Raw genomic sequence first — 12,563 nt, 5'->3', positions numbered from 1 at the left:
GGACAGTTAAATTACAATCTGCTTTTGGCTTCGAATATAAAAGCAGGTGCTAATCTCGAAGAAATTTCGACAGATCTTTAGTTTTCGTTTACACATTTTAACAAAATTTCATGCAGTAAAGTTTTCTGTGGAAGTATACACAAACATTATTGCTCCAAAGGCAAAGAGAACTGATATAATATTATGAGAAGCTAAGAGCTTGTATCTGTATGGCATTGAATAGCATTTATCTGTATGCCATTCAATAACATGTATGTGAATGACGTTCAATAGCATCTATCTGTACGACACTCAAAAGCTTATATCTGTATGGCATTGAATAGCATTTATCTGTATGCCATTCAATAGATTATATCTGTATGGCATTCAGTAGATTGTATCTGTATGCCATTCATAGCTTATATCTGTATGACATTCAATAGTATGTATGTGTATGCCATTCATAGATTATATCTGTATGGCATTCAATAGATTGCATCTGTATGCCATTCATAGCTTATATCTGTATGCCATTCAATAGCATGTATGTGTATGACATTGCATAGCATTTATCTGTATGAACTGTACACTAAACAACCATTAGACAGCTATTCTGAAGTATATAAATGACTGATACTTCTTAACATATTGATTCAGCTGTAAATTGTCTCACATGTATGCGCTTCTATGTCAAAACCTTTATTTAATCAAAGCAACCACGGTACTCGTGTAGCGGTGAAAGGAAGTGGCTGGAAGGATGATGGCAATTTTAAATAATTAAAAGAATTTTGTAATAAATACTGATTTAAAGAGAAATGTAAAACAAATTCAAGCTGCACTTGAGGAGCAGCGCAGTTTATTATAATCTTAAGTGGAAAAAACTGAGCGATTAGCATACTAATCATATATAAACAGACCTTATAAAACGTTACTGTACCTAACCAAGCTTAGAAAACAGCAATGCTGATGCTGAACATGCGTTGACAAACTAAATTACGCAAGTTACATTGCAAAATAACCTGCGTGCTCTTGAACAAAGGGCCACCACTCTACCAAATAATTATTTCATATCCAAAATATTTAATCTCACTGGAAGTAGATACAAAAAATTACACTCATCCAATATCTAAGATATCATTATTACAAAATTGAATATTATATTGTATTAACATCCATCATTCATAGGAAATGTTAAACTGCAACAAGAAAAAAAAAAACGCCTTTTCATGGCAGGCAACACACACACATGCGCGCGCGCACACACACACACACGCGCGCGCGCGCGCGCGCAATCATAGGTCAGAACTTCTTTAGTTGATGCAGTTGAAAATGGTCTTCATCCTTCCTCAACTCTCATTAATAAAAACCTGAATGCTAAGTTACTTGAGATCATAAGAACCTTAATAAATTAGGCTGCACAAATGAAATTCAATTTGTGAGGACATCAAAGCGCTCGTCAGTATAAAACTGCATGTCAGATTTAATTTAAACGCCCCTAGGGCTGTTGTTTTATTGTCATACATCAGTCACTTTCAGTAAAATGACCAATTAAACCAATTAAACGAATACACTGTGTATGCTAGATTATGGCCAAATTAGATAACAGTCTACGTTACTCCGAATCTTTCAGACATAACATTTTTAAAACTTCCATATTTTTGGCAAGTATAATATTAAACTATGAAAAAAAAGTCGATCAGGGATTGGAAAGAAAAAAAAACGTGTATCCATAAAATATGTTAAGGTACTGACTAAAACAAGACTAGAAGGGATGGTGGATTATTCTTTAAAACATGGTATTTTCACGTTATGAGCGTGCGTTTATGTACATGTCAACCTGGAAGAAACTTGTAATTAAGCATGAACTTTTTCTGAACTTCCACATCTAAACCCAGCAAGGTGTTTTCTGGTAAAATAATGAACTAGCTATACGTAATATATTTAGAGTGGGTGACAACATATGGAAGAAAATACAAAAGTTACACGACTGTGAAAATTATGTCACATTGACAAAACATTTTTTGAGTTACTCCCTTTGAGATGCACCTATATCTCATTATACATAAATGTAGATGAAGTTGGATCCAGTATACTGAGGGTATAACAAGCACGTACCTTGAAATAAAGAAGTTATTCATGCCTCTAAATTAAGTCACATTGACCAGATTTTGGTATGGTCATATTAAATTAAGTCACAGTGGCCAGCTTTTAGTATGGTTAAATTACTCTTCTTGCGATGCATCAGTCTTCATCGGTGTATGTGAAATATGGTTCAAGATACTGAAGTTTGCACACACAAAAACATTCCAAAAGTCACTCAGGCGTGATAATTAGGCAACATTAACCTAGCTTTTACATGATTGATTTACACTACTCTAGATGTATATACATACTTTCAAGAATGCACTTGATGCAGTAGGATTAAGCTATAAATGGTACAATGGACGAACAGCTAAATTTCAAATAACACTCAATATATATAATCAAAGCACCCTGCCTCGAAACACACAAATTGGTCCCTTATTTATGTGAACTTCTTCATTGATTATAATTAATATTATTTCTGTGGTGTTGGTAGATGGATGAATTTTAACACCCAGTATGTAAAGGCAGACATTAGATAAAGTAAACATAATAGGGAAGAATCGTGTCTAAACAATATAAAATTATGTAATTTTATGTATGGAATATTCTGTTAATCTGTTTATTAAAATAATTTTCTCTTTAATTTTCAGTTTATAAAGCTGGAAATGAATGCCTTGTCAAGGAACGGTGCTTTAGGTTACAAAAGAAGAACGAGTCACCACATATTGCGAAGTAAAATGAAGCAGGTGCCTAGCTTTGCCTCGTTTAGGATTCTTTGACCTAGGGTCACATGAATACATGAATGCATTATGAGAATGGTCTATACAGGTTTACTGCAGCATTTTTCCAGGTGGTACGTACCACGGTACTTTGTCACTGCACCAATTTGTCGTTAGTTTCCGTCAGTAAGGAATGTATGGATATTCCACTTTACAATTTTGAACGATATTGTAAGTGGTGGTTTTTATTATTCACTTCCAAATAGTTGAAAAACAAGATCTTTTCTCACAGAACGGTTGTATCTGTCACAAATTAATGGTAAATATTACAGATATAATTATACTTAATTATACTTATGGTCCTTTAATGACACGGTTGATACGTGTCACGTAGGCCAACGCTGTTGCCAAATGGAATAATTTGTAACATTTTCGGTCCAAATCCAACTTTCAGAAATATTTTGTATTAAACAGAAACGAAACCCAAATTAAAACGAAAGAGCGTCATGTTTTTAGTTGCTCACTAGCGTGTGCGAATGTATTAAGTCTATGTATTCCTTTGTAAGACTGCGAACCATTCCACGATTTTCAGAGTCGCACTTGTTTTCAGTCTGAACTTAACGTGATTTCTCAACTCTAATAAATATGTTCTCGTCTGATGAGTAAGTGTGTTTTATGCGTATTGTTAGCATGATGTCTTTCGCGTTATGAGTTACAGTGTCAGTTTTAATCACTAGTCTTTAGTTACACGTCATGAGTTACATTGTCAGCTTAAATAGTCTTTAGTTACACGTGATGAGTTATAGTGTCAGCTTAATCACTAGTCTTTAGTTACACGTGATGAGTTACAGTGTCAGCTTAATCACTAGTCTTTAGTTACACGTGATGAATTACACTGTCAGCTTAATCACTAGTCTTAAGTTACACGTTAGGAGTTATAGTGTCAGCTTAATCACTAGCCTTTAGTTACATGTTTAGATTGTAATTTGTATAACACATAACATACACACAGACAATTCATCTACTATAAGTGCTGTCCATTTGGTTGTGGGGTGTGTGCTGTGATTTTCTCTTGATCTGAAATAGTTTCTTTTCCTTTATGTCAAGAAAATTCATATATTTCCCCCATAATGCCATGGATCTAATATGGTGTTATTTTGCCATAAATCAGAACAAGATACTTTTTCCAGACAGACGGAAATTAAACAAACAAAAAATATGTCAGACATCTGCCTGTGATCATTGAACTGTTGGTCCTTACTGTAATTGCGGTATACAGTGGTACGTATCGGGGCACGTTCAGAAATACCGCTTAATACCAGGGTACAAAATTTTGTCGTGGTATCCATCTCAAGCAATCATGGTCAATAACTGAAACGAAGCCGTTGACGAGCAAACGCGAACTAATTCATGGTCTCCTCACAAATTCGGCTAAAATCCCACAATCCACATTGCTGTCATACTGTCACAGGTAATTGTTTTGGCCACAGGAACTTTTGGGCAGTAAATTCTGTGAATTTTGACTCATTAAATGTCTCCTTAATATGCAACACGTACGGTTGCACGCAGTTGCATGCCAAATTTGTTTGAAGTCAATCAACTCATGGTAAATTTAAAACCTGCTGAAACCAAAGTTAGGAAGGTGGGTATTCAGAGATAATGGCACCTGCTAATGATGACATTAAAAGCCAGAAATGTAAGCCTTTAGCTGTCTTTGCAAAATGTTAATCGAAGTCCAGCAATACTTTGTAAAGTTGTATTGCGGGGAGATAATCAGGATCATAACTCATTTACATGATGACACAGTATGCAGAAAATATCAAGCTTTTCCGAACTCGTTAGTATTAAGCTACACTTTTGAAGAAAGAAAAAAATAGAAATCAGAGTATTCCAGTGAAGTTACATGGTGGAAATCAAATCGTTTACAAACGAAGTGGTGATTATGCTTCCAACAATGATCAGAGTCGTAATGAGAAATGGCTGTATTAGCGATCGAGACTAGACGACATAAATCTTTTGAAATTTCAAATAGAATCTGCACAATTGGCCGACTTTAATTGATCTAGAACCATGTACAGTCAATATTAAGTACTTCCAGTAGTAGTGGAACTTGTCCGCGCGATTCTATGCGACAATTGGCAGCAATCAACACAAAATCTGTTGCAAGTTAGCTTCCTTTATGATCTAAAAAAAAAAAACCAACAATTGTCTTTATTTTTATACCCGGCGTAAAGTATCCAATTTGTTGGTCGGTACATGCCAGCACACTGTCTTTGTTGAACAATTCATTGTATTAGTGTATAATGCTCATCCAATATATATCACAGGCCACTGAACTTTGTTTTGACATGAAGAGAGTGTATCATATTGGAGTGATGCGAATGTAAACACTGCAGTTATTCTTTGTTGAACACGGTGATTTGTACAGTCTTGTTTCAAATTCCATTCGTCATTGTATGAACTGGATCCATGGACGTGGCTAACACTGAACTCGAGCTTAATTTAAGCACTATCGATCATTCACCTATGTGCAAATATTTTGTAAAAAAAAATATTTAAAAAATAAATAATGCATAATGGTTGATTTGAAAATGATTCCAGAATTAGTCCCTAATATTCTCCCAAGCCGAATATTTGTTCTTAAAGAAACTTCTCTATTGAAACATTATATTGGACCCTTCTCGTGTGTCCATCTGACGGCAGCGATGGTCTTTCATTTGGAAATCTCGGATTTCATATCACATGTATTAGCAATAGACTGGTTACAAGCTCGGATTTCATATTACATGTACTAGCGATTGACTGGTTACAAGCTTGAAAGCTTATGAAAAGTGCTTTGCTTAAAAACAAGGTATAAAATTTTTTTGAATGTCGAGGCTTCGGAATCTTTATTGAATATTATTTCTAATTTTGATATGAACACTACTTTCATACGTCGGAATTTCGCATATATTGATGCATCAATTGGCAGAACAGTAATGATTTTATAACTTGTAATTAGCCTGCATAGAAAAATCATACTTCTCCTTTAAATGGTGTACATACCTGGCATATCAGCCAACGAATCTAACTTTCTCCAAGTACCTTTATATTAGGCCGAACTATTTTCTAGAAGTAAAGAAGTCTATATCTGCATTTCAAATTGTTAGGTATGTAGCAAACATTAGTTCTCAAAGGTATGTATGTATGTATGTATGTATGTATGTATGTATGTATGTATGTATGTATGTATGTATGTATGTGTGTATGTATGCATGTATGTATGTATGTATGTATGTACGTACGTACGTACGTTTGTATGTATGCATGCATGTATGTATGTATGTATGTATGTATGTATGTATGTATTTTTGTGTATGTATGTATGTATGTATGTATGTATGTATGTATGCCACTTTGATTTTGCATAACTACTGCAGCAATGCATTAAATGATGACGTCATCAAAAAGTTCTGAACAATTATACGCGCCCGACTATATAATTTATGTTCTCATTCATGGTTGTAAATACATTTCACAAAGTTGTCTGGTCAATAAGTTGTTCCAATCAACCCTATTGATTTGTCATTGTTTAAAGCTATATGCTTTTACAAGTAAAGATTCAATAGCTGTTACTGATGGTCGAACTCTGCCTGACATGCTTGGTAAATTTCCACTTACAATGGACGATTCATTAGCTGCTGTTGTTTGTCAAACCCTGATTGACACGCTTGGTAAATATATATTTACAAGGGATGATTCAATAGCTGATGTTGCTGGTCAAGCTATTTTTGACATGTATGGTAAACATGTATTGACAAAGGACGATTCAATAACTGATGTTGCTGGTCAACTATTTTTGACATGTATGGTAAATATGTATTGAAAAAGGACGATTCAATAACTGATGTTGATGGTCAAACTATTTTTAACATGTATGGTAAACATGTATTGACAAAGGACGATTCAATAACTGATGTTGCTGGTCAACTATTTTTGACATGTATGGTAAATATGTATTGAAAAAGGACGATTCAATAACTGATGTTGCTGGTCAAACTATTTTTGACATGTATGGTAAATATGTATTGACAAAGGACGATTCAATAACTGATGTTGCTGGTCAACTATTTTTGACATGTATGGTAAATATGTATTGACAAAGGACGATTCAATAACTGATGTCGCTGGTCAAACTATTTTTGACATGTATGGTAAATATGTATTGACAAAGGACGATTCAATAATTGCTGTTGCTGGTCAAACTATTTTTGACATGTATGGTAAATATGTATTGACAAAGGACGATTCAATAATTGCTGTTGCTGGTCAAACTATTTTTGACATGTATGGTAAATATGTATTGACAAAGGACGATTCAATAACTGATGTTGCTGGTCAAACTATTTTTGACATGTATGGTAAATATGTATTGACAAACGACTATTCAATAATTGCTGTTGACAGTCGAAACCTGCTTGACATGCTTGGCAACTTTGCACTGAAAGCGATGCTGTAAAATCCATATTAACCAGGCTAGATGACAAAGCAAACAATATTTATAATTTTAATGCAAAAGAGATGCAGTTCTATGAAAACTCAGAAAAGGTAAATGTATCTTAGAACTTAAGTGGAAACAAGACGATATATATGAGCAAGTTTAGTTCGTCAACAAAAAGCCCAAATAAAAACAAAAACAAAAATACAAAACACTACAGGGAAGACGATCCAGATTTGAAAATCATTTGATAATTTAAAAAAGATATGAGTGTCAGTAATTTAACCTAATGCAGCCTTTAAAAGTATATTAGAGACATGGAAGATTAATTAGACGCCTATTTATATGAGTATATCAGATCCATATGGATGCCTTACTATACCAGTATATTAGACATATATTAACGCCTAACTATACTAGTATATTAGACACATATGGACGCCTAAATATACCAGTATATTAGACACATATGGACACCTAAATATACCAGCATATTAGACACATATGGACGCCTAGTTATACGAGTATATTAGACACATATGGACGCCTTACTATACCAGTATATTAGACACATATGGACGCCTTACTATACCAGTATATTAGACGCATATGGACGCCTAGCTATATGAGATTATTAGACACATGTGGATGCTTGACTATACTAAATTTTATAATATGTGTCGCTTTACATGTGGTAAATTGTTTTTATATAATTGCTTACAAATCGTGGGATAAACGCAGGTCCATAAATATAAATTGTGTAGCATAGTGTGTCAAACTGAATGTGCTGGATGAGATTGGAATAATGGAAACTTTCAAAGAGATGAAACTGGTTTTATTGTTTAAATGGCTGTAAAGATACAGCCACGAAATGGAGAGCTAGGAAAAGACACGCATTTCTTATAATGTAGGGAAAGAGCAAGGCTGTCTTTGCTAATGCAGTATAACTTACACCTATTTAGTAGATTATTAAGTAGGTAGGTGGATGCATGCATGGATGAAGGTTGGTTGAAAAACAATGAGGTTAGGTAAATGGGTGGTGAACTGATAGCTTAATGAATGGATATGTACACGTAGACGAGTTTCTTCAAAAGTACAAAATCTACTTAAAGCAGCGTCGACCTGGATCTGTAGGCACATTTACTTAGGACTGAGTCAACCTAGATCTGTAGGCACATTTACTTAGGACTGGGTCAACCTAGATCTGAAGGAACATCTAGTTAAAGCAGCATCTACCTGGAGCTGTTTGAAATTTACTTAAAACAGTATCGAAATGGATCTGTAGGCACACTTTGCAAAGATGTCTACGGATCTTGAATTTATTGAAGGATCAAGCAGTTTATGATATTTCACTGGATGTCGCGCAGTGATGAATCAAAACGGACTTTTAGACATGAATGACTGTAGTTATAGGAAATAGTATTAATTAAAAATAATAAACTGTAATCCACATAAATCCAAACATCGGCTTGCTCAGTGGCTTGACCAACATTGTTTTCAGAAAACAATGACACGAAATATTCTTAGGGGTGGAAGCATTCTTATACAGTTTAAGACTAGATGTATTCCAAAGAAACCAATAAAAGGAATCGAACTTATAACCATATATACCGTAATAAATTTGGAGTATGCGCATTTGGTTATATGCCCCGTTTTTAGGAATTCTTAGATTTATGTGATTACTTGTCTGATTATTGGAATTCAGTGCAATAGAAATATACCTTTGCCCGAAATAATTGGCCAGTTACTATTAGCAAATGTCACGGAGTAAAGTGTAAGTGAGTTTCCATGATGCCATGGTTCACTAGTAGTGAATTCAGGTCCAAACCGAATGAGTGTCCATGGAAATAACAAAGTCCCTATTAAAATCTATTGGTGTACATTGATGGTATGACTGCAGTGGCAGGAAACCGGTAAATTACACTATGGAACCAATAGGACTCGGCAGATATCGTTTATGTCGCCATGGTGGCAAATGTGATGCATCTGTACTGGCGAAAAGTGCCTGGAAACCATAGTTTGACTGACCTAAGGTGGCGTAGTTAAAATAATTACCAGTGTTAAGGGACAGTTGTATAGTTTCTACGGCGAGAACTGTTGGCGGTACGGAAATGTTAACGAAGATAAACCATGCAGATGTGCGGTTGATAGATATTTGGCAGGTTGTGAGATCTATGGTCTTACATTGATTAGAGTAAAATTTATGTATAGGATGGACATGTCGGGCTTTCTAATTTACAAATGGAGCTGTATGGACGTCTTTGGAAATTTGGGGTAAACTTATGACTTCTAGCGGGAGTCGCGCCAGGGTTTGACACCACTTGGTCAAGTAAAGACCCCTGGCTTGTAACAATACATTTAATAATTTTGAAAGTTTTCCTGTGTTCAGATTTTTTCCTCTTGTACTGACTGTGACGGGTTTCTCCTTTTGCCTCACCTGTGTAAGCATGGTAAGATGGAGGTGTCACTTTTTTCGTGGCAAATACGACAGCATAAACGTCAGCGTTATATATTAAGGTTTTGCAGGTCAGATATAGGAGGGATACATCATCGCATGGATGCAGGTGAGACAGTGGAACTTCTGTGGAACATTTTTTAATGCTCGTTTCATCATTGTTGCACATTTAGCCACAGGCTCCATGGAGTTGCCTGATATTTTGCCCAAATTTTTTCGAAGCCAACATAACAACTCACAATATAAGTGAACAAAACATTTGTGCACATTCGGGATTTAGCAGTTCATTTATCCATCTGAAACCAGTGATTCAAGATTAATGTAATACTAATAAAAAGTAATAATAACCACATAATATATGTCATATGAAGTTTGTAAATGCGTTTTTCTACCTTCTAAAATTGTATTTTCTATAGTACATCATCGGTTTTCTCTATTTCAAATTCCCCCCAAACCCCTGTTCACGTACATATTAACATGTGACTGAGGACGCAAAATAACGTTCTCGACATCTATGATAACTAAATGGAAAAAAAGGTAACTTACCCGGCCTTTCTGAGCAGGTATGGGGAGTTGGAGTCGATGGAAATGGGGCTAAGACGTGGTGACATAGATGACATCGGAAGTGACGTTGTTGAAGAACTACACACACTGCAGTCTACATCACGTGACAAAGCTGGTTGTAGTAAATCCCAATCAATGTTAAGCTCAGACCCCGAGGTACCGTTTTCCTCATCCATACATATATAGTAAGCACAGGTCACGCTTGTTCTGTTACATCGTACTACGCAGCCGCTGTATCACATGCTGATAGAACCTATAACTATCTAAAATATAGTCTCACTTTGAAAAAATACAGCATACGTTATTTTGATGATGAACGCATCAATTCGGTTTGCCAGTGTACAAAGTTGATTGGAGATTCGTGACGGTTGACTATACAGGAGATTAAACACACGAATTCCTTTAATTTAGTATCGTTGCAGGAAATACACCCGACAGCATTCATCTAAATCAATAGCCTGACACGATACGGTTCGATAACAATAAAGTGATATTTCTGAGTGTCTCGTTGGGTCAACGTCATTATTTCATGACCATTTGTTTCTTTTTATTATTCAATGCATCATGACATATTTCGTTGGCTGGCCCCATGAAAAATAAATTACTTAGTTAGGGTAATCATTCCGGTATGGGCAAAGCGAATTAGTTACGGTAATCAGTCAGGTAAGAGCAATGCGTATTAGTTACGGTAATCAGTCGGGTATGAGCAAGGCGTGTTAACTTACGGTAATCAGTCGGGTATGAGCAAGGCGTGTTAATTATGGTAATCAATCGGGTATGAGCAATACATACGAGTTACGGTAATCAGTCGGGTATGCGCAAGGCGTATGAGTTACGGTAATCAGTCGGGTATGAGCAAGGCGGTCATGTATGAGAAAGGCGTATTAATTATGGTAATAAGTCGGATATGAGCAAAGCGTGTTAATTACGGTAATAAGTCGAATATGAGCAAGGCATATTAGTTACGGTAATCAGTCGAATATGAGTAAGGCGTATTAGTTACGGTAATCAGTCGGGTATAAGCAAGGCGTATTAATTACGGTAATTAGTCGAATATGAATAAGGCATATTAGTTATGGTAATCAGTCGAATATGTTTTTAACTATATATTTTAAAGAGAGAAATTTCGAAAACCAATTTACAAGCCTTAAACAAATATCCTGTGACAACTTTGACGATAAATAATGATTCTAAGATAGTAGATATACTGTAAAAATTTATTTGAAGAAAAATAATGCCTTGATTGCTTTTGACTATTTGTATAATAACGGACTTTGTTCCGGGAATAGATAGAGACATAATGTCTATTTTGTACACAAAGAGTTTTAGATCTATTAGAATAAGTCTTACTAGAAAAAGTACATGTATCTCGCATAAAGCATTTCTAAAGGCATGTAAGAACTATTTATTTGTTGATTTATAAAAGTGTAACAAATTTACTTATAAATTTACTCTGCTTCAATCATACACTATATTGCATCTCTGAGAATGTAAATATCATAACAACTTAAAACTTTCAAAAGAAGTCTACATTAATCAATTCGTCTGACTGAGGACCACTTACTTGTAATAATGACATTGTTAAGTTCAACCTCACCATACGATTCTTATGGTAAAATCCTTCCTTGAGACAGATTAACTGGATTGGACAACTTTCCTAGATCCTAAGACAGGAAATAACTGAGGTCCTTGCAACACATACATGAGAACGAATAGGAATACTAAAATCCATCAATCGTTCTGAGCAAACTCTGTGTCAGCAACAGCTGAAGGGAGCGAGCATCTGTGAATGCTATTTGCATGGAATAGTTGAATACTGCCTTATCATCTGAAGCGTTGATCTCACTGAATTACCATGCAAATCATTCCCAGAGTAAAAAACAAATTTCATCAATATATTGGCTTTCTTGCTGGGCACCTGACTCGCTGCTCTTAAATCTGAATTGAATATAAAGACTAGCTGTTGCCTGTGCCATATTCGACAGCTGGATAGTGGCCGAATGCTCTTTTGTAGCCAGTCATTGACCGTCTTTCTTGCTTCTAAAAAATCTGGGATATGGGAGCCAGAGATCGCTATTGTACACAAGAAAAAGACAGCATAAACAATCACTTACGACATTGCAAATAAAGAAGATTTTTGATTGGGATGTTAATTGAATTAATTTAAATAATATGCCGACTAGCAGATTGACTTCTGATCTTCCATCAGCTGCAAATATACAGTAGATTCTTAAACATGTTTAATAATTAATTTTGGATACAGACTAGCAATAGTAAATATGTT

General features: G+C 35.2%; 1 protein-coding gene across 3 annotated transcripts in view; it reads right to left on the bottom strand.

The window, feature by feature from the left end:
* Positions 1-12,165, bottom strand: part of LOC149802416 (caspase-3-like) — a 195,081-nt gene extending 182,916 nt beyond the window's left edge. The window contains exons 1-2 of one of the 3 annotated variants that reach the window (XM_089951621.1): positions 11,844-12,165; positions 10,262-10,542 (exon numbers count right to left, since the gene is read on the bottom strand). In XM_089951621.1, the coding sequence (XP_089807747.1) occupies positions 10,262-10,455 (194 nt within the window). In that variant the 5' untranslated portion in view covers positions 10,456-10,542; positions 11,844-12,165. Of the gene's footprint in view, positions 1-10,261; positions 11,816-11,843 lie in introns of those variants that run through there. The other 2 variants (XM_089951624.1, XM_089951623.1) reach the window with 2 other exon arrangements.
* Between the last annotated feature and the right edge of the window lie 398 nt (positions 12,166-12,563).

The sequence above is a fragment of the Sinohyriopsis cumingii genome, chromosome 3 (assembly GCF_028554795.1).
Source record: "Sinohyriopsis cumingii isolate HCF-2022 chromosome 3, ASM2855479v2, whole genome shotgun sequence".
Classification (NCBI taxonomy): Eukaryota; Metazoa; Mollusca; class Bivalvia; order Unionida; family Unionidae; genus Sinohyriopsis; species Sinohyriopsis cumingii.
Note: the sequence above shows the minus strand (reverse complement) of the source record. Positions and strands in the feature narration are given on the sequence as shown.